The following is a 23,628-nucleotide window of genomic DNA, read 5'->3' on the forward strand; positions in this document are numbered from 1 at the left end:
GACAAAAACAGGTCTGGTCGCGCGGCAGCGGGGGAGGGGCTCGCGGGCCGCCATTGGCGCGCGGCGGGGCGCGGGCGCAGGGACCGTGCCGGTAGCGCGCGGCCATTTGTCTCGCCGCCGCCCGCCTCAGCCCCAGTGGCGGGAAGGGGCCGCTGCGGCCCTTTCGTCTGATTTTTGGGGGGTTTTTTCTTCTTTTTTTTATTTTTTTTTTTTTAGCCACTTACAAACGAGGCTCACAAGTCCACCCCGTCCACCCCCCCCCCCAGCCCAGAGTTGTTTACTTCCTTGTCTTAACAATGGGTTTACAGAATTGTTTTACATTATTTTGGTATTTCCTGCAAAGCTGCTCGTGATGGCTTACTCGGAAAAATATTTCTTCCCTTTAACAGAATCCGGCGTATCCCGGGCAGTACAAGTTACATACGGAAAGAGCTAACCTACTTAAGTGCTTATTTTTGTTTGACAGTTCAGTTAGGAGCTGGCCCAACCGACTTTTAATCCACTTTTCTAGGGTACGGTTCCAGGGACAGAGCTGCAGTTGTCCCTGTGGCCGCAGCAGCCGCTAACGTGCGATCTGAGGCTTGGATTGCTTTTCACTCTGCGTATAATTCTGTCTGTATTAACAAGAGGCAGCTGAATATGTGAGCACGTAACTGTCAGGGTTCTCTCAAACACACAGGACCGGCTTGTTGCAGGGAGCCGGGCAAGCGAGGAAGAGGCCGAGCCTGTGTAGGCATATGCACATACCTTTGTTACTTTGGCGGGGAGAGACTGAACTGGGTTATTAATTAACGTAATAGCGTTTGAAGAAACAAAAATTGCGTGTTTCAGACTTCAAGTGCATCTAATTAGGCTTGAAGTTAGGGCTAATGTTTTTTAGGCTTGTTTATGGTAAGAAAAATAGGATTTTATCGTTTTGGCAGAATGATGTGGTTGGCGTTCAAGCAGCTCTAGATTTCGGGAAGCCATTGCTTGCTAGTGTGGAAACAAGTTTTAAAATTATACTTCCCCCCCCCCCCCCAAAAAAAATCCCCCAAAAACCCTAAACATAAAAAATGTCACTCTCCTTTTCTTACCTCCCCATGTGATGTATTCCTCCCGTCCCCCACCTCAGCTTTTAATGAGTAGGAGAGACAGAAGTTGTGACAGGGCAGGTACTGATTAGTTGCTGTCAGTCTGCCCAGATTAACACCTATTTTTAGGTTTTTGAACCTCTTGAGTAATACTGGTTAAATTGGCACAGGTTAATAAGTTGGGGTCCACAGAGCCTCTTAACAGTTCACTGTGAAATTTGAATTAAAGAGGCAGTCTCACTTTGTCAAAACGATGAAAAGGGTTTGTGTGCCAAACATTTACCACGTGTCTGTGTTTGTGTGCATGTGTGTACACAGCACATACAGAGGTCTGGAAAACAGAAATTGAAACTGGTCACTTTGAGCATGTTAACACAAACACATGAAAAGTTGCGGGATCTTTGCAGAACAAATCTGCAGTGTAGTAGGTTCTGAGAGGAAATGTTTCTCTTTGCTTTTAATATAAATGTGGCACTTAAAAATTAATCTTTGTTTTTTCATGCATTTTCTCCCTGTCCTCCCCCCATTTTATCACTACACTGTTACACTGACACCCACTGGTAAAAGTTGATCTGAGATCATGATTGTAAATTGAGCTTCTTGATGAAAGGGCAGCTATTACTCAGAATAAATAAAAAATGAGCAAAGAGTAGCTTCTTCCCCTTGCTACCCCTGGGGGTGAAGGAGGGAAAGTGTGGCAACGTTCTTAGGTTTATTTTGAGGAGTTAGTGTGTGGATGCTTCAGGCTTAAGAAGGGAGGCTGCAGTGATTTTCCCTAAAAAACATAACATACAAATAACTGCATTGCAAGCATTTTATTTCTAGATACTTGTATATTTGGGGACAGACAGCAGGCTGGCACAGAAGAGAACAGACACAAGTGATTAGTGTGTTAATAACTGTTTTAAAGCTGTTTCCCAGGTAAAACAACTTGAAGAAAATCAGGAATAATGGTCATGCTAGAGATACATTTGTGTGGGCACTGACCTGATTGTATCAAAGAAGAGATGAATGCCAGCACTGTGCAAGTCTTATTTAGTCTGTTTACCATTTAATTTAAACTTGTCAGTGGTCTTGAAAGCCACTTGTGTTGGAGAAACAAGGCTTATTTTATTGAAATCTACCACGGCACCAAAATCTGGTTTGTGCGAGTGTTGTTCCATAGCCCTGCCTAGCACAAGAACAATACCACACAATTATGCTGTTTCAGCCTCTGAAATAGGCTTTCTTCCAAAACACCCTCCCCTTACATTATTAGACGTGTTCTGTTAATGAAATGATTGATTGAAAATCTTCCTGTGTTTATGTTGTTTGGGCAGCAGTAGCTTGGATTTCCCCTGTCTAGACTAAAATTGTATGCAGTGGAGAAGCATGGGACACCTGTTTGTAAACTCAGAGTGAGACATAACAAATGAGCTGCAGTAGAACCTGCCCATGACTGGTTGCTTATAAATGCAGTGAATATTCTTTGTTTTAAGGGAGAAGGGGAACCTTTGTAGAAATAAATACAGAAACAAAATGGACTCCACAAAACATGAAAGTGTTGAAAAGACCTGCCAGGGCTGCGCAGTTCAGAAATTAAAACTCCAGCCTTTCACCTTTGAGATTGTAGTTCAAGTCTTTCCTTACATTCTGAGTAAAATGAGCTTAAAAGAAGTATAAAAAGCACTCTCTGGGGTTGCTGACTTGCTGTTATAATTGGTGCAGATGCTGTAATTGGAAAACAGGGCGAGTGCTGGGATTTAGTTCTTCAGGAAAAGTCACAAGAAAAATCTTTACTCGGTTACTTGCTGTATCCTCTTGCAGGCTAACTTGTGCAATATATGTGCGTGTAAATAAGAAATCTTTACAGAAGCAGTTATTGAAGTTAACAATTTATACAAGCTTCTTGCGCCTGAAGATGTACTTCTATACTGAATATTACCTTATATGCACACCATCGTGCAGAAATGCTAAGTTTGGAAAACTGCACAAGGCTGTTAGCAATTGATTTGTTTTGCTGTTTTACTTTGAATAATAATAAAAGCATGAATAGGGGGCTTACTCTGAAATTGAGAACAGGCTGGAAAAAAAATGCTAGCTTGTAGTTCAAGCATTTGAGAAACCCAGTTGTTTGATCGCTGTACGCAATTTCGGGCTTTGTGCATGTGAATTGTGGAACGTGTGTTTTCAGAGGACATGTTTTCAAGGCCTGTGTTCAATATCTCTGTTACAACAGATAATTCAAGTGAAATGGAAAAAACAAACACTTTGTCACGTTAATCTAGGTTTTGATTATTATGTGCCCTACTTGGGACTGAGATGACTCCTAGGGATGTTTGTATTTTTGTCTATGCCACTGAAATGTTCAGGAGAAGCTGGACTAGATTTGAGAGCCAGTTTTTCCTTTAGTACTGAGGAGGCATATGTCTGTTGTGGGCTGCAGGAGTGTGGAGGAGTTATGGCACTGACTGGAGCACTTGTTCTTTGCCAGTCAAATCTTAAATCCTGCTAACAGAAGGGTCAAAAACTGGCCAGCTGTGACATCTGAATAATTTTTGAAGCAGTTAATCCAGTCCGAGTGTTTATCAGTCTTTGTACTTCATCAGGAGGTGGTATGGATGCAGCCTGAAATAAGAGAAAAGCTCAGATCAGTGGCAAAATCGTTTAATTTGGCTGTCTTGTTCCAAAGATTTACCTTTCCAAGTTGCAGTATGAAATACAGAACATTATCCAGGGGATTCCTTCTGTGGGGCTGTTTGGCAGGAGTATTGATACTTCGCTGTGCAAAACCATCCTTTCCAAACCTCTGTTCTGAATCTGTCAATGCCCAGATGATGCCCAAGTGAATTGTCCAGACATTGTCAGTGTAAGCTATGTTCTGTATATGGCACGATACTGATTTGGGAGAAGGGGATGTCAGGAAGAGCTTTCTATGTTTTTGGGAAGGTAGGGACTGGGTTCTGAGAGCCTGTTGCATCCCTACTGGCAATTGCCTGTGACATTTCCCCACGTAACTTGCAGTTGCATGGACCGACTGTGGTTCTGCTGTTGATCATATCATGCTCCTATGGCAACAGCAGTAATTTAGCTGAGTATGCAATAACAGACATGCACTTAGTATATTTTAATCATCTTTAGAGAAATGTGTTTCAGCCTTTTTTTTGTGTAGAGGTGTAGGCTTTCCTTTTAATTTATGCTTATTTCCTTTCTGATCCATTCCATTTTTTTTTTCTTGATTTAAGAGTAAAAGGATCATTTTTATGTTAACCAGTTTTTTCAAGATCATGCTTTAGAAAGGCCTGTTTCACCACTGCTGTGAGGGAAAGGGGAGAGGGGGAGCACAGATAAAATATTCTGGTTTTACTCAGAACAAGTTCATGAGCAAGTCCAACCATATACAATCTAGAAAAAAGTTAATCAGAACGTAAGCTGTATGTAGGTAGGTCTTCTGATGACAGATTTTTTTTGTTTATTGGTGGTTTTATTCTTAAAAAGTACCACTTTTTAAGATAACGCAAAAGGAAAAGCAGTCCTTGTAGGGCAGGAGTATTGTGGAGATTGGACTAAATTACAAAAAACTGTTCAGAAAGGTGTTCTTTTTTCCTGTTATTTTTGAGATTCAGCAAGTTTGCATAAGTAACCTGTTCCATTAAAACTACAAATGAATGCAGTTCATGGAAGTGGTTGTGAGACACAGTAAAGCTTTTGAAGCTAAAACTGTGTTTCTGAAACAGAGTGGTCCCTACCTTATGTGCTTCCTCACCTAAAAAAAAAAATAATCTTTTTAACCCACATAACCCAAAATAGTGTTCTCTCTAAGATGCAGGAAGCTTTTTTCCCCTGAGCACAATAGGAATGTGTTGACTCTCTTGAAAACAGTTTCTGTTTCTCAAACACTTTTTCTTTTTCAGCATAGATAATTAACGCCTTCTTCACAGTGCTTGGTGCCCTTGATACATCTGTTACCTTTGACAGATCCTTTCTGTTTTCCACCTCTTCCTAATATGCTTCCAATATTTTCAGCACAAAATAGCTTAGTATCTTTGATGCTGGTTATATACAGGCTCAATTAAATGAGAAGGCTGCTGACAGAATGGTGTAGAGTTGAAACTTGAAGCTTTTGTTTCTGTAAAGATTGTGTCCTTGGTCACTTATCTTCAGTTTTTGCTGCGAATTGTTTGAGTTCTTTTAGGCAAGATTGTTTAGACTTGCAGTTTTTAGCTAGGGCTGTATTTGGTTTTGCTTTCACAGGTGGTATGTGCAGTAATTAGGTAGAGATACATAGGCTCTGTGGTCTTAACAGCAGAAACCCTTGCCGCTGGTGAGGGTGGCTTTAAAACATGCCTTTCTGGAACTGTCTGGAATATTTGAAAGCATTATGGCACTGCAGCTGTTCAGTACCACCCCCTAGTTGCTGGTGGATGGTATCTTGTACTTACACTAAGCAACCTGGCTTTGAAAAGGGCTTACCACGGGTGTTCAGGTGGGCCCTGGGTTGCTGAACTATGGCAGTGGGAACCTCCAACCCTGTGAGTGAAGGGCAGCAGTGTTTTCTGTAGCAGGGTTCTACAGCCTTACAGTGTGGTAGTGCGCAAAGGCAGCTGCTGTAGAGACCCTTTAGTAGTGGACTTTGGTAGACAAGGTTTTATGATTCCCGGTTTGGAAGTGGGGAATTAAAATGAAATCACGGTGTTGGAACAAGAGAATGAGAAATAGAAACAGATTAGAAAAGATGCAGACACACAATACCTAAATAAAAGGCTTACCAGTGGCAGTAATTGTTCCTGCTTATGTCATGTGGTATAATGACAGTTTCTCAGATTTCCCATATACTAGAATGGGTGAGGATGAAAGGCTGGAATTTTGTTTTTACATCTTCCGCACTTTTCTTAAGGAAAATTAAATAGTGACTGCTCTGAGATTTCGATGCAAGTACATCATTTTGATATCTACTTTGTCAAACAAATATCAAAAGCTAATTTACAGTGCAGCTACTCTGTTTCATGCAGCATTCGGGTGTGAAAGAACTAATTGTATGTTACTCATCTTTGCATACATATATATGAAAAACAGTATGACAGAAAAATAGAAAAGAATTTAAAATACATGTTTTGTATTGACAGAGGGAAAACAAGTGTATATGTATATGTGTATCTATATATTGTACCTATTTCATCTCGTAATGATGAGCAGATGAACATGTTACTGTCATGAACTTGCAGCTGATCATCTGTTTATATAGTACCTACGGGGGCATAAGTTATCACAGAATTGCAAAGGATGGGAGCGTACTCACAGATAAGTCTCAGGTTCCCTTCCAGTGAGCGTGTGCTGAGCAGAGATGTAAACAATCTTCAGTGTCAGTTTATCTGGGATTTGTAATGGTTGTTTTCTGATGCAGACCTAAATACATTTGTGCCTTTCTGTCTTTTTGAGGTTACAGGATTTGCCCCATAGCACACAACTTTTTTCTCCCGAGTTGCTTCTAATATATGTAATTCTGTTGCAAGGATTCTATCTCACAAGGATGATGGTTATTGCTTTTAGTTAGCTAATATCTAGAGTCTAATTTTTTTGCTTCTTAGGGATTGGCCTTGTTCCCAGGATTTTGCAAAATATTTGCAGTGGGAGACTAAACCAGCAGGTTAGTTAATAGCGCATCCAGCAATGTATGTTGGGCACAGTGTTGAAGATGTGAATGATTTTTTGTGGTGTTGTAAATCATCTTCCCCCAAAACATTGACATTTAAGAAAAAGTTTAAGAAAATGAGCAGAACCAATCTGTTCCACTAAACAGCTTTTAAGAACATGAGGCATCATTGTGTTTTATCTCAAACACTGGCTGACCAAGTGCAGAGCTGCTTCATCGAGCTGTGTCCTTGAGCCACTGTGTTGTCTGTACATGGTAATAAGGAGAATGAGGAGAATTAATAAGCAATTTGAGCTGCAGCATACTTTCTTGAAACATCTTTTCAAACGTTTTTAAAGCAATGTAGCACACAAAGTTATTCTTGCATTTAAAAAGAGATCATTTTGTTACTTAATTTGTATTTTTTTGAGCTAAAAGTTGCAGCTTCAAAAATCAGAGCATTGATCTGTATTATTGCTAGGCCTGGTGAGCTAAGAGATACATGACTGATAGAACAAAGAACAAGCAAAATAAATTAAGGGAAAGTCTAAGAAAAGGTGGATGCCAGATTTAATGAATAACTGCTCTGAATTGGGTCACATTGTATCCACTTTATACATAGGTCAGAGGGGAAGGGAAGCCTGGCATTTGCTTCACTGCAAGGCCTTGAGTAAGCAGCTTCAATGACTTTGCATAGAAAGTGAGGAAATTTCATCTGATCTGTCCTTAATTAATGAGATTTACATTGTGCGACTGTCATGCCTTTATTTTGGGCATAGATTGAGGGTCATTACAAAGGTGTGTCTTTGGTGTATTTGTTCAGGGATTGCCCAGGGAACATGCCAGTCCTCACTTGCTATAGACGCAAAACATAGCCTGAAGTTACACGGGTGATTGCAGCTAAAAATAAACAAAACCAGTGGCAGATACCAGAGAAGAAGGGAAAAAAGGGTTGTCACAGTTACCAAAGTTTATTCCTACAGTTCTGCATGCATTAAGAGTTGTGTGCGCCTTCAGTAAGTCCTTGAAGGATTGTGGGTCATGTAGGTTTGTCCTTGCTCCAGCCAGAAGGACAGCCATCTTCTACAATTGCCAAATCCTAAATTACTTTAAAAGGAAGGCAAAGGGAGCAGCTACTAGAGGTAGTTAGGCTGGATTTCGTAAAGATATGACCAGCAGGTCGAAGAAGGTGATCCTGCCCCTTTACTCTGCTCTTGCGAGACCTCACCTGGAGTATTGTGTGCGGTTCTGGTGTCCTCAACATAAAAAGGACATGGAACTGTTGGAACAAGTCCAGAGAAGGCCCACGGGGATGATCAGGGGACTGGAGCACCTCCCGTATGAAGACAGGCTGAGGAAGTTGGGGCTGTTCAGCCTGGAGAAGAGAAGGCTGCGTGGAGACCTCATAGCAGCCTTGCAGTATCTGAAGGGGGCCTATAGGGATGCTGGAGAGGGACTCTTCATTAGGGACTGCAGTGATAGGACAAGGGGGAACAGGTTAAAACTTAAACAGGGGAAGTTTAGATTGGATATAAGGAGGAAATTATTTCCTGTTAGGGTGGTGAGGCACTGGAATGGGTTGCCCAGGGAGGTTGTGAATGCTCCATCCCTGGCAGTGTTCAAGACCAGGTTGGACGAGGCCTTGGGTGGCATGGTTTAGTGTGAGGTGTCCCTGCCCATGGCAGGGGGGTTGGAACTAGATGATCTTAAGGTCCTTTCCAACCCTAACTATTCTATGATTCTATGACTCTAGCCATATTCATGCTAAAAATAAACTTTTTAGGGACTTTGAAAAATGGAAACTGGATTAACTTCCTGTAAACTTTGTTTAAAAATGAATTCAGAGGTGGTGGAGTGTGGGTGGGTGGGCTGATCAGAAAACCTGAAAAGCTGCAAATCTGCACTAGAAAAAGATTACAAAGGGTGTATTGGCACCAAGTACTACAGCATCCTCTGTGTTTCATGGTATCTGGGCTGTTTTCTATAGGCAAGACTGGTGTGTGGATATAGTAATTGGACTTGCATTTGGCATTGCCCTATGGCTGAACTAATGAGTTCCATTTGTAAGTTGTGATTTCAGATCCCTCCCCTTCAACCTGCTACAAAGTCCTGTGTAACTCAAAGGGCAGACAGTTTGATTATGAACTGGGCAATGTGGTGCGTTTTGTCTTATCATGATTGAACACGACATGCACTCCAGACAGCGAGAAGGTGATCTGACAGTCATTCAGGAGGCACCACCTCTATTTCCTCATTCTTTTTGGATTTTGTTGTCATGGGGAAGAGAGTCCTTTATGGTCTGACTAATCTTAACCAAACAGGGAAAACAAAAGTATTGCAAAATGCAAGTATTAACATATCAATTTATTTTGTGTTGAGCATCTATTTAAAGTGCCAGGGGCATGCCTTTTTAGTAAGCAGGCAGTTGACAAAAACCCTCTAGGTATCAGAGAAGCCCTGTGCTATAATTTTCCTAGAATAATAATGTCAAACAAATGACAATAGAAAGCCTATAAAATTTGGAGCCAGCTGGGCAAACTCTTGCGTGTGAAGCATGGTTACTGTCAATGCCTCTGCAGAACATTTTGTCTTGATCAGAGCTGCTCCAGTCTGCTGCATTCCTAGCCAGAGTAGCTGTAACCCCCTCACCTGCCAGCTGCAAATAGCGGCTCCATTAGATGAACTCTGAGGAGCCTCTACCCAAGACAGCAGCGTTAAGTGCGTATTGTATTGGGAGCTTTTGCCTAGGTAGTTAAATGTGGATCGATGATCCTTTTCAGCATTAGTGTTAACAGGCTATTACATGGAAACTGACATGCATCAGAAATGACTATTAGTGCTTATTTTCAGATTCCCCCAGAAAAGATGGAGAGGGGCTCTGTGACCCATATCTTTTTGCAAGTCAGTTATTTTGTCCTTGCATACTTGCTATTTCGTATTCTGTTGTTTGGATAACAGTCTTGGATATTAAGCGTAGCTGTAATTTGTCCTGTTAACGGTATTCCATTTCCTGCAGCTCTTGCTCAGTTCCAGCTAATCCCGTCTCAAAGTCTTGATGAGACCAGGAGGAGCTGGACTGAGCTGAGAACTAAATCAATGCTGAGTATGGCTTTGGAGAAGACCAAATGATAATAATTCTTTGTGTCGTCTGATTACTAGGTTGTACAACTCTGTTCCAAAAAGGTATTGTTCAGCATTGCTCCTCAAGGTTTTGATCTGTGTTTCAACTTCTTTCCTCTTTGATGAAGGTAAAAATAACTTTGTGAACAATTTACTGTAATTCCTCTGGCTGCAATACAGTATTGTTTGTCGAATTGGAACTGTGTGAGTCCTTTATTGAAAAGCAAAACAAAAATAATGAGGAAGTCTCATTACTTCTGACAAAAAGAGACTCAGGGCTATTCCCGAGCTTGTTTCAGGGTACTCCACTTGTTACTTATCAGGGATTCTCCAGGCTGACATGAGCATATTTATGAATTCTTCCATCTTGAAAAAAAAAATATTGAATGCTATTTCATTCTACTCTTATAGTATGTAAGCAGTGGTGATTTTGGCCACAGCTGCCTGTTTTGGAGATCATCTAGGTTGTGTGGGGAGATAGCAAGTTCATTTTGTCATGTGTTTGGGAAGATGTGCAGGGTTTTGGGGCACCATCCTGGCAAGTTCTTGATCTCTGAAGGGTGGCATCTGGAGCAAGAGCCAGGAGCAGGCTCTGGGAGGGGTCAGGTGCCCAGGTAGAACAGGCATGCTCCAGATGTGGGATACTTCTGCGCCACTAGGTGTGTCTCATCTAATTGATCCGCAGCATATGATTAATACACATGCTGTCTAGAATATTACGGCATCATTTACCCCTTACCACTTACAGTGGCCTTCTAGCCCAGAATTGTAGAACAGTGTAGTGCGGTTTGAGTTTATTGATTAGAAGTGAAAAGGCTGTTAGATTCTTCAGGTAAACTGGGAGAAACACCAATTAACAGTGATTAAAACTTGCTTTTACTTAGAAATAATATACAGGGCAAACAGATCCATTTAGTTGTAACACTGTGCTGTGAGGAGTGGAAAGTGGACTGAAGCAAAGATTCAGAGCAGTGCCTAGGGGAAAGCTACTGTATCTGATACAATCAGATACATACATGTGAAATCAACAGTGCTTCATGTAAGAACCAAGTCTGCTTTTTTTAATGATGCAGTGAATTTTTCAGTGTGAAAGAAAAACAGTCCCCACCCAAGATAATATATTTACATATGTCCAGTCAGAGCAGACAACTAAAATAGGAAATGTTTAACTGCCACAAATAAGCATATTAGAAGTTCTTAATTCATGTCTGATTATCTCAAAGCAGTAATGAAACTCTTGTTAATTTTTCTGTTTACTGGAATGGAAGTGGTATATCTTGAAGACGATAAAGAGAATGATGGTGCTTGCCTGATTCTTACCAAATTTTTCTTCTGTCTGGGGTGCTGTGCGTGCTAATTGAAGTACACTCTCATTCCCACTAGAGGGGGGTCCTCTCAGCCTAGGTTGTAATGCATTTTGGTTTGTCTTTTTTTTATTTAACTTAACATGAGGAAAAACTCACGTCCTACGTCTTGTTTCAGTACTTTCTATTGAGTATCTTATGGTGTCAGCAATTACTTGTTTCTTACTGGTCTTAACTGTCTTTTATACAAAGAGTTAAAAACCAAAATGAGTGAACACTGGTAAACACACAGTAGTAACAAAGAATACAGAAGGTGGTTTATATCATTGTCTGCAAGGTGAGGACAAGTATTTAGCACAGAAGTGGTGTGATCACTCATGGAAAACAGAAGTGGCATTATCAGACCTGTTCAATAACTTTTTTTAATTATCTCCACCAATAGCTGCACTCCATTTTATTGTCTCTGTGAGCCTTATGTTCTAAGCATGAAAGAAAATATTTCTATATGTAAAGGAGACTAGATGTATAGTTTTTACATCAACTTAAATTTCTGCAGTGCTATCTGATGTCACGATTTGTTCCTCTTCTCAGTTTCTCGGTGAAAAAGAGGAATGAGTTTTGTAAATGCTCTGGTCATTGTGCCATGCTAATTCATGCATTTTGAAACTATGGCAGTTGCGAGCATTCTCTTGGCCTTGAGCAAGCAGGAGCTTAGCACAGCCTGTTTGTTGACAATACCCCTGTACTCTACCTGAAGATCCCCTCATGGTGAGGCGGCCTCTCCACAGATGAGGCCAAGCATGGAGGCCAAACAAAGGAGGCTCTGCCTGATCTCTGCTGGGTCAGTGCAAGAGTTTTGTGCTATCTGTAGCATGCTCTTGCTGTGGGGAGCATTGAGAGAGTACAGGGCAGAGGGCAGGCATCTCTGGACTGGCTCAGTGGGCCATCAGCCCAGCTGGGACCACTTGGGAAGAAGAGGAAGAGAAAGGAACAGTAGTCCAAGGGAAAGTGAACTGGAGCTGGCAAGGAGTTTGCCTCCTGGGGTCAAGGATGGAGGCAGAGAGGGACTCAGTGTCACAGAGAAGGCTCCAGTTTTCCTAATGAATCTCCACAACTGAAATGTAGCAGAGTAATAAGCATTAATGGGTCTGGAGGCAGCTTCTAGGATATGTGACTGGCACATACTGGATAAAGAAAACTGAGTGAGTTTCCAACAAGATTGTTCACGTTTTGGGGTCTGCCTAGTTACAGTAGCTGGATATTGTACTAAAACAGTAAGCTTAGTGGAAGTGAGCATTCACAGTTTAGATGGATACTGAATTAACCCTAACTGGACTGCTTCTTGTAGTGAAATTACTTTTTCCAAAGGCCACTTGAACGCCTGAGCAAGGTACTGTATTGGGACAGGCAGTCACACTGTTATTTCCAATCCAGTGGCTGATTATTCTCTTTTTGGCCCTGGGCAAGTCACTTAACCCTCTGTCTGTTTCTTCATCTGTAAAATATATTATGGATATTTATCAGTCTCACCAGGACTGATTGTTTAATATTTATGAAGTGCCTAAAGGATTAGAAGCTTAATATAAGTAGCTAATACATATCATTTTAGATTGATTTTATTTACTTGATTTTTTTTCCCCTACCTTCTATTGAATGAGATGCTATTTTGTAGCCTCTTGCTGCTGTTCCTAATCAGCTGGACAGGTCACATTTGGGTAACTTCAGGTTCATTTTCTTCTTTTATTCCTAGTTCCTATAAATGCTTTATCTCCTTCCTGCTTTCTTCCCTCTCTTTTTTAATTTAGAGATGAAGAGATACCGTATGTTGCTAGATCATGACATAAATATATTTAAGTGTTCCCATCATTGTTAGTTTATCTGCCTTTCCATTATAAACCCTCTTGTTCAGGGGTTTATAACTCTGGCATTATAACATGCTTCAGGCTGAAACTTGACATTCATTTTTTCCCTCTTGATTTGCTTTAAATCCTTCACTCTTCTTAAGTTAAACTGGAGATTAGATACATTAGTTATAGTTATACTAGTTGTATAAATCATGATGCAGCAGTAGGCATTTTAAACAGGATGTAAATCAGAGAAATGGAGAATTTTCTTGTTGTTAAACCATGTGCCTGGGAGTAGGAATCTGGGATTCTTTTCCTGAGTGTGTCCCTGGCTTGGCACATGACTGCTGAGAAATTACTTAACCTCTTTCCACCTTGGTCTTTTGTCTGTATATTGGGATGATGACATTTCTTACTTCACTGGTGTATTGGGAAGCTTAATTAATTAGAATTCATAAAAGAACCAAGATTCTCAGGTGAAAGGTGATGAAGTGTGAAGTATTCCTAAGGAGTCTTAACGAAAAATCAGTGTGCCTGCTCTTCTGTGTCTGTTGCCTGTTGTCCCAGATCAGTGCTTAGAGCTGTGCAGTCTGTGGCTTTACATCAGTTAGGCTGAGAAACCTTGTTTGTGTCATGAGGGATGCTCTCTGAGTTTCCTGTTGTCAGGATTTCTGTTGTCAGCTGTTAGTTTGGCATGTCCTATCGTATGTAAGCTTCCTAGGGTTGACCAAGACTGGCATCTTCATTTGCAGATCTCTTCTTTGCCTGGACTATGGTGCTGTGCTCAGGGAGAGAGAGGTTCTTGGTGGTGGCTAAATGTGAAATGGTCTTTTTCCTTATAATTTCAGGTTGAAGTGTTGGCCTCTGAGGATGCTACATTTGGACACAAGGTGTGTAGTTTGATGTAGTTTTGTTACCTAGGTCCCATCAGTTTGAACTGTTGGATGTGTTATCACAGAAGATGACAATTTTCAACCTGAGAATTCAGGACCCTGTGACTTACATCCATCAGTTCTTTCCCTTATATGTGGTAATCTGACAGTGACACATAAGACTGTCTAAATGCTGTTACTTGGCATAAAACCTGTGAGGAAGTTTTACTTGCGGAAGCCCATGGAACGTCAGCTTTGTAGTAACTTTGGAGATTGGCCTGGTCCAAATGCTGGATTTGTTCTTGTTCCATAGATTTGCAGCTCAAAAGTTGTAGTTGTTACCTGTTTTGCAGTCTGGTGAGTAAGCCACTTTGTTGATGGTCCTTTTTCACAGTGCATCTTAAGTAGAAAGTAGTACATTGAACAGCTGCATCACCCTGTATTCAGTTGTAGATCAATGTATGGCGCACAGTATGCGTGTTGGAGAGGCCCCTTAAAACCTGCTCTGCTAAATAGATGGGCTCCTAGTTATTGCTCAGGTTTCTTTGGCCAGAGAGCATTATGGTGATGACCACAGTTTTAATTGAGCACTAATCGCAGATGATTTTAAGCAGGGCAGATTGTGTGTAGGCTACATCTGCTTAGCTAGGAGGAGAATGGGGAGGGGAAGAAGGAGATTGTAGGAACAGTAGGCCAAATCATGACAATGAAGAGTTTTGTGCTGCTGAAGGCCCGCATGCTGTGATACTACTGCAGGTGAGAAAATAACAGTAAAATAGCAGTGAGAAAATACTGTCAAGGTTAAAAAAAAAAAAAAGTTCTCCAGTTCTGTATCGAATATGAAAAAATTAAACAACAGAAAAAAACCCAAAACTTTTAGATCACTTAAATATTCATGATGCTAAAATTTACATTGTCTGTATTGTACATTTTTATGTTGACCTCTGATAAAGTGATTTAAATAAATTATTAAAAACCAGAACTACAGTATTATTTGAAGTATTTAACATATTGTAGTCTGCAGTATTTTCTGAGGTTTATTTAATACCCAGCCTGCATGCAGAATATTTCTTGAATATTTAATAAACTCAGAGGGTCAGCTCTTGTGAACTCATCTTCATAATCCTTCAGACTAGGTGGGTAAACAGAAATGTTGCTGAAGATAATTGTAGCCAGTCGCTCTCACAACGAAAGTACTGTGGAGGAAGCTTCTTACTTGTTTCATGGTTAGACTTGCAAGCTGGTTTTCAGTCTTTGGATTATTTTGATGGACATCCTTTGAACCTCCTTTTCATTATCAAAAGTTTTAAGAATTTCTAGTACTAGGCTTCAGGTTTATAGAACTGAATCGTTATGCTTGCCAACATCATCCTTCAGAGTCTCAAGCAACTTTTCTGTAAGATTAAACTTCAGAACAAATGGGGTCTTCTTACTCACTTAAAACAGTGGCTTAATGTTACATAGTGAACTGTGTATGTCTAGGGGTGTCATGTACCTTTTATCAGTCAAGGAGAAAGGTAAATGTTCATCCCAGATGTGTTAATTCCAGAATTTATCTTAGCTGTCTAGGCATGCTGTGAAAGCACTTTCTTTCCTCCTCTCCCTTAAGAAATGCTTCCTTTACTGTCTCAATGACAAATAAATATTAGTGTCTCTGTTACATCAAATGTCTTTGTTAGATTAACAAATGAGTTGGTATGCCCATGAGGAGTATGTATGAACACCATTTTTTAATGAAAAATAATTTTAATTTTATAAATCATAAAGTAAGCTGATATGGTGAATACCAGGTAATACAGATGAGAAGGATATAAGGTTGAAAGTTTCCATGATATAAAGCTTTCCTTAATCCCAGCTTTTAGCCTGCATTTCGCTCCAGGTCTGTTGGCGACTGTTGAAGGGACTGTCTTTATGGGTTTGGGTGTAGCATATACTTAGACTTGAGACATTGTAGGCCCTCTCTACATGCATAAGCAGAAGCATAATTTGCTGCAGGTTATGAATCTTCTTTTGACTGTATCCATTCCATCTGTCCTTAGACACTTACCACTTAGTTTTAGGATTGTTGACAGGCTGTGTTGCCTGTAGATACTAGAACACTGGTTTAAAAACAGAGTATTTCTAGACTGCTGAAAGAGTTTACAATGTTATCTGTTAGTCGTAAATTCTCCATGATTTTAGTCTCATGGTAAATATGCAATCTGGCAGCAAATGGGGCTGTTTCCCAGGAAAGCACTCTGAATAGACGGCAGAACATTGTTCAGCTTTACTGTGGTTATTGTCAGTGAAGTGAAGGTCTGGCTGGTGTAGTCTACCCCTAGGATAGTTGAGTCTTTGGTGGTGACAAGTGCACGCAGAAATCAGGTACAGGATGCTTTTGATGGAAGATACACATACTGATTTGGACTAAATAATTTTTATTTTAGAAAAGAAAATGAAAAGCAAAAATAGTTTCACAGTGTTCAAAATGCCCAGGGAAAAGAGGCACCTTGAAGTACCAAATCTTATCTGCTAAGCACAAAACAGGTGCAAATTCCAGACCATTAGCAAAAGTCCTTCAAAATGTTCACTCCACCTCACCTTTTTAATGAGAAAACAGTCTTCCCAGAACAAAGGTAGAATGAATGTAAGGCATTTATTGGAGTAAAAATGAGATTTTAATATGAACTTCTTTTTCTTTTTTTTTTTCTTTTTTTTTTTCCTTTTGGTATTCTTTAATGGACCATGAAAATGCAAGCAGCTTTTCGATCAGTTTTAAAGTTGTGGTTTTATAAGTAAAAAGATGCACAGGTTTGACAGCATTGCTGTCCAAACCTTTCCTTTGGTTGAGTAATAGGAAGCAAAACCATTCAGCTTTCTTTGCAACTAATTTTACAGAAGTAGGAAGCTGTTAGTGTGCTGTAACAGCTTTTTCGAAGATGGTACATGTGGTGTTCAGTTTCATTTACACATTCATTGGTGTGTTTGTATGCATGTTTGTTTCTTAAAGAAAAGGAAAAACCTAAACATCTAGCTTTTGACTGATCCTTTTGCTTCAATATTTAGAAGGATTGTGATATATATGTGGCGGTTTATGGAGAGATGTAGGGGAAATGACCACCTAGCAAATCACAAACAGCTGATGGGTGACCTGGGACAGGCATTAACAGTTATGCCTGGTTCATTCAAATTCTGCTGAGTATAAACTTACATATATAATAAGTTTCTTGAAAACTGTAGTTGCCAAGAAACTAACAGAGAGTGAGTAGATGAAGTGGTATCTGCCCGAGTCTGCAGCCAACACACAGGAATGTATTTCAAAGTTGGAAACTCCTTCATTCCCATTAATCTTATTAAATCCTAATGGTGATATGTAAAAGACTAACAGTACCAATTTATTTTGTGTTTATTTTAGCTGGAATAGGAAGATAGATCTTAGCAGATGGGATCAGTGTTCCCAGATGGTAGAAAAAAAATGGAGGGATACAAAGATGTGAAAAAAAAAAAAAAAGAATAAGGTGCACAGAGCAGAAATAAAAGGTTTAACCATTTTGAATTACGCTGATTTAAACATGAAAGCAATGAACAAATAAAAATAACAGCATCTTGAGGATTTTTAAATCCTCCTTTAGAGATTCAGATGCTCAGTTTCCGTAAGAACATCTTAATCCCTGAGGCAGAATTGAAAATCTTAGTTTGAAAGGTTGGTTATTATATGAAGATTTAACCCACATTTCATTGTTGTAGGAGCCACATATTGGCGTCAGTTGGAGTTACAGTGTCAAATGCAGTAGCACGTACTCCATACAGACTACAAATGGTGTTTGGCCCTATCTAGAGAACAAGTTGCTTGGCTTTTTAAATATTTGTGCTTGGTTTACTCTCTCTCCTTTCCTTCCCCTTCCCTAAGGCTTTTACTGTCAGCATCTACCTGACCCAAATAACGTAGGGTAGAGGAGGCTTCATTCAGTTAAGCAGGGTGAGATCACCTCATCCACGTGTTTCAACCTGTCTGTGGACGTGTAAAGTGCCAGAAGCTCTCTGTTTGCAGAGACGGCTGCAGAGCCCGCCTACCGCAGCTAATGCCGAGATGCAGTGATCCCAGCTTAGTGCAGCATTAATATAAATAAGTTTGTTAATGGCAGTCCAGCAGCTACATGTCAGAAGGCTCACAACTTTGTGCAACAGGAAAAGAGACACTTATGTTCCCACAGTGGGGGAGCTCCACCAAGAACAAGACTCTCTTATTTGGTAGTGAGCTTTAATCCTTCCATTGTGTGTCGTTTTAAGCTGTGTTGTGATGTAATTGGCTTAATCATTACTATTATGTTGCTTTGCACAAGTTAAGATTGTAATTTGACATATGGAAATGAATGGCAACTGAATTAGTGATTTGCAGGTGTCATTTAAAAATGGGGCAGGGAAGAAAGCCTTTCATATTTTGCAAGCAGCATGTTTGCTAATGTACAGAAGCAGAATTAACTACACAACTCCATCTCACGCTGCCTTGAAGTAGGAGCGAGCCTCACCTGTTCGTTTCTGGGACTGTGCTGCTTGGGTTGAGAAAAGAATCATTCCCAATGGGTATATTCCCTGTAGGAGTGATTTTACATTTCCTTTGCAGAAGACAAATACAGGACAAAAGCATTCTCTTTGATTGAGAAATCAGCATAATGGAGACACAGCTCTATTAGAGAAATGCAGCAGGGGTGGCATTTCTGATGTGGCTGTGTCTGTGTGGTGGAGCGTTCAGCATTGTTCGTGGAACTAGATGTATTTTGTGACATGGCATAAAGTGATGACCTCGTCTCCATAATTCAGTAACTCTGGAATTTGTTGAAAGAATCTATTCCTTAGTCTTTCTAAGTATGTGCTGGTGGGATGCATTCTTTTAATGTTCTTTCTCTGATACAGGATAGATCGTTTTGAGACTCAAATGTACTAAAGACCTAAAATACCTTTTTTTTTTTACCTCCCAAACATGCTACTTCTACTTGAGTTTATTAAGTTGGGGTTGGGTATTTTGTTTATTTCAGTTGATTTTTTGCTTGATGGTAGTTTTTGTTTGTTTGTTTGTTTGGGCTTGTGTGGTTTGTTTCTTGCTTTCCTCCACCTTGCAAATGCTGCTTTATTGCAAGACGCAGCACATCATGGTGCGTCTTCCATAGCCCACTTATTTTCACAGTGCAGATAACAGAAGTTCAAATCCTGAGGGGAGATTCAGCTGCACAAGGTAGCTGTGTGCCAGATTCCTGGTTTGAAGCATAGAACACTGAAGAGAATACATGGCTGACTGAGAATTACGACTGCAAATCTAGAAGGAAACTGTTGTTCTAGCCATATCTGTAACACGGAAGCCTTGATTGAGGTGCCATTTGAAAAAATTAAGAAAGCGTGTTCTCAAGAGATTTTTTCCTTAATTTTATTATCACTATTTTTATTTGTATTAGCTTGATTGCAACAAAACAGTACTTAGTTCTTGGAAAGAAGGAGAAAAGAAGCCATTGAATGAGAAAAAAAGTAGGCGTTAAAAATTGTTTTCATTTACCGCATGTCTTGTTTAAGCCTGCTTTCTTTTGTTGAAGTCTCCAAGCAGCCTCTGCTTCTGCCATCTGGTGGTTTCTAATAAAAGTTGCATCTTCAAAGCCAAATTAAATTGTTTTAAAGCCAATTAATCCTTTTCAGAAGAGGATGTTTTCAAGTGTCTGAATTATCTCTGTCTTGATATGTTGACACTTGGAGTGTCTATGTGTGTGCTTAGTATATGGGAAAATACAGAGAAATGAGCCCTCATTTACATCTATCTCTGCACTGTTGGCTTAGGTAGGAATCTGGGGGTTGTAAATAAGATTTTGGATTTGTTTCAGCTTAGAAGAAATAGATATTCATATTAGCCTCCAGTGACTTCTGTTTTGTTGCTCAGAGCAGAGTTAGGATTACATGTTTCTCCAGTTCTGTTGTTTTCTTTGTGGAGTTGTTTCACCTGAGGTGTTCAGATGACTGGAAGAATTTCCCAACCTTCTTTCATTAAGTCATTTTTAAAGCTGTGTTGTAAGATTGCTGAAGTCTTATGAATGCCCTCTCCACTGTTTTACTAAGAGTAGAGAATGGCATTATAGCAGGGAACAATATTCTTAGGGACCCCTTAGACCTATTTTGAAGTAGTTAAGTAGCAGCAACTTGAACACGTTTCTGCCTAGACCTTTGCATATCACTGGGATGTTATTTGGGAAAATTCAGGAACATGCAAAAGCAAACAATTATGATAATGTTTCAGAAATTTCATTTACGTAATCAATAGTTCTTAATATCTGATGAATTTTGTCTCAATAAATAAAGTTCCTCTCTGTCCATTGTGCCGTCCTCACTGTGGTCCAGCTTTGTCCCAAGTACTGTGGGCTGTACAGGAGTGTAACCACCTTGAGTAGGTAAGGTGAAATCAGTACAAGAGTGCAGTACCCCATCAAAATCCATTCCAAACAGCACCTGTATGTTATGGTGCCCCACTCCTCACAGCTCACTCCTGCTTCTCGTGGAAGAGAGGATTTTAAAGTTCCCTGGGGGGATGGAAAAAAGTGAGAGCTTCTTAGAGTTTCTGATGCCTCCTTGTGCAGTGGAGGTGGATCTGGACAATTTTAAAACAATCTTGAATAAAGAAGAAAAGACAAAATGATACACAGAATAGGAAGAAAGGTTGTATGTTAGCCAAGAACCCCCAGATGTGAGAACATCAAGACACGCTGGATAAATGGCGTAGTAATAGTGGGTTTTTTCCTTCCTTGTACCCTGTAGTCCACACTCCTGGGCTATAGTTTCAGGAAAGACAAGACCAGGCAAGGCAAAGGCGCTGTCTCATGTGGCAGTGTCCTTGTTGAGGGTACAGCATGTCAGTGTTTCTTGGATATTCCCTTGTTTCTTTTTCTGCCAGTGACCCAAATATATCAGATGCTCCTTGTCAGCATGAAGCATCTCACGATGCTGGCGGAATAAACACTGATGGCCGCAGGGTTAGATTTAGGCACATGAGTATGTGGTAACATTTGTTTTACAAAGCTTCCGAGCCTCTGTGGCAGTCTGGTGTGAGCTCAGCTGGTGAACATCAGCCTTCCTTAGCACCTTTGAATATCACTGTCCTGTGTTTTGCCCAGCACCTGCGGATTAGTGCTAAAAAATTGTAACTTGCTAGCTTTTCTCTAGCATCATCTTTACTTTTGGTCATACATAAACATGATGAACAGCCTTCATCTCCAGTACTGCACAGTTTATGTTATTAAGGTGTTGATATGGCCACACTTTGGGTTTTCAGATGAGTTTAAAGCTTTCACCACCTTTCTGAGGGCACGAGATGGCAGAAATCAGTGTGCAGTTTTCAGAAACGTGTATGTAGTTCATGGCAACTGTTAAGTATTTCCTCAAGTGATGTCTGTAAGTAAGAAGGCTTGGCAACTGGGTTTGCTTTTCTGATTCATGAGTAGTGTCCCTCTTTGGCCAGTTCTATGCCAATTTAGGTTGCCACTTTTTTGAAATTGGCTGCTACAACCTCGAATTGTCCAGCTTTTGTGGCAGCAGCCGTAGCAATCCATACTTCCCTCGCTTGTGTTTTGGAAGAGATGATCTGTAGTGTGGTTTGCCCTTTCCAAGCTCCTTAGAAATGCCAGAAGAGTACAAAGTTTGATGCTTTCATGGTGGGAACATGCATTACCTTCAGGGTTTGACTGAACCCACAACCCACCACTTCACACCAGTAACTAAGATGTGGCGATAGCAGTTACCACAAAAAAAAAAGAAAAAAAAAAAGAACTTATTTTCTCAGCCTTCCTTCTGTAACTGCGTTTTTAACTGGTGGGTGCATTTGGGCTGCCTGACCCTGGTGTGCCCGAGCTGACTGCCAGCATCTGGTTTAGGGTTCTCCCTCCCTCAACTCTTAATGTATAACCAGGGTGATGCTTGCCTGATGGGCCCGGTCCTTTACAGTTCTGTGTGGCCTCTGATTTATACTGCTGGTTTGAACTTCGAGGGAGTATCAGATCTACCAAGAAGTGATCTAACAGTTGGAACACAATGTTTGCTTGTAAATACCTGCACATTTTAAATAAATGTTGAGGCAGGTGGTCTCTTTGTTTGGGAGTGGGAAGAGGGCAGGACAGAGTATTTGCAAATAGTTTGCTGTTTCTTCTTGATTAGGAGAGCAGGTTAGACCAGATTTCTTTTTCTTCTGTAAATTCTACCTGATTGCACAACTGGTGGGACCAGAACTGCTCCCTCCAGCAACCAGCCCCACCTTGCTACAGGAAGCATGTTCTGATTGATAATGTGACTTAAAAAACAACAAGAAAGAAACCACAAATATTTACATTTTTTTAAAACTACTGTTCGTTTGTTTGGTTGTTGTTTGGTTTTGTTTTGTTTTTTTTTTTTTCCACAACATTCTTTTTTTTTAACAGCATGAAATACACGTATAGGAAAAGATTCAGATTTCTGCTATGTGGCTGCTTCCCTTGATTGCATAGTCGGCTCATTAAAACTAGTGCCAGGGTTGAAGAATAAGAATTGCAAAGAGGAACGTGAGAAAGTTGTTGGGAAGACAGATACAATTTAAGTTTTTGTTTCCCCCTTTTTTTCTCTGAGACAGGGTCAGGTGTGTATCATGCTTCTGAGCTGTGCTTTGCTGGGAAAAGGGCTGTTGACATGTGGCAGATTTCAAAGAAGAAAAAACAATGACAATAATACAGAATCTCAGGCTTTTTACTGAACATACATTTCTTGTACAGAAAACACCATTTTGTAACTTTGATGCTTCAATTATTCCATTGTGCAGTTTTTAACAATTTCTTCTTGTGTGACAGGGTTTTCTAGTGAATTGGGATTTTGATGGATAATTTTATTATATTAGGAGGACACTGGGAAATCTTGTTTTTCAAGATCCTTTCTTTGATTTTCTTTGTGAACAGATCTTAATATTTTCTAGTACTGGAAGATCAAGATTACAGATGGTTTCACCGTGATTTTCCTGCTGTTGCAATGCCTTAAATTGTTTAATATTATACACACGTAAGCTATTGTGATATATTTCTAATGTAGCAATCATTATGTGTTTTATGATTTTATTACTAAATCCTTGCTGCTACCTGAAATAGAAAGTAGATTGATTTACAGTCTCTCTAGTAAAATTTGCCTTAACATTTTAATCTTGAGCAAAATAAGCATCGTTCGTACTGTTCAATTTAATGTGACTGTCTGTTTTCATTCCACTGGCTAATTCCTCCCCCTCTCTTTATCAAGATCTATTTGAATCTCCCTGAGCCTCCTGTGAAACTTCATCAGTGTTATTCCTTGTGTCAGAACCGATGTACCGATTACCTCGTAAATATAATCTATATCTAGAGTGGTTTTATAACTTCAGTCCTTGTGCAAGGGCTGTGCTCCAGTGGAGTGGTGTCCGCCTTAGAAACACTGTGGGAAGGGTGGTTAGAATGCATACTAATTTAAAAATTAATAAATGTATTTTGAGAAATGTGTTAACTGCTGTTTATGAAAGGAACCATTGAAGTGAATCATGTGGAACTGGCTTTTGTCACATCTAAGTAACTAAATATCATTATAACACATACGATTGTGTGCAGAACCTTTACAGTAATGTAGGTATGGCTGTTTATATGCTTATTAACTTGTAGTTTTTTAGCTGTGGTGTGTGCAGAATGCTGCTGAGGTCAGAGTTGTTAAGCTGCCCCAGATAGTACTCAGGGAAGGAATTGCATTAGCTAAAGCTTTCTTGGTTTGGTGTCTTTTAAGCAAGTTTTTGGTTTTGTTTGTTTTTTTTTTTTA

At 40.0% G+C, this 23,628-nt stretch overlaps 1 protein-coding gene across 10 annotated transcripts in view; it reads left to right on the forward strand.

Annotated features, from left to right (window-relative positions):
• The window catches only part of ARID1B (AT-rich interaction domain 1B), a 329,688-nt gene that overhangs the window by 170,254 nt on the left and 135,806 nt on the right, over positions 1 to 23,628 (forward strand). For 7 of the 10 annotated variants that reach the window (XM_057406383.1, XM_057406430.1, XM_057406388.1 and 4 more), the window contains exon 5: positions 13,801 to 13,842. The exons of the other annotated variants lie outside the window; for them this stretch is intronic. In XM_057406383.1, the coding sequence (XP_057262366.1) occupies positions 13,801 to 13,842 (42 nt within the window). The remainder of the gene's footprint in view (positions 1 to 13,800; positions 13,843 to 23,628) is intronic. 10 annotated transcript variants of the gene reach the window in all.

Source organism: Pezoporus wallicus, unplaced genomic scaffold, assembly GCF_028554395.1.
Source record: "Pezoporus wallicus isolate ANWC-B61680 ecotype Strahan unplaced genomic scaffold, APGP_CSIRO_Pwel_v1 contig_3817, whole genome shotgun sequence".
NCBI lineage: Eukaryota > Metazoa > Chordata > Aves > Psittaciformes > Psittacidae > Pezoporus > Pezoporus wallicus.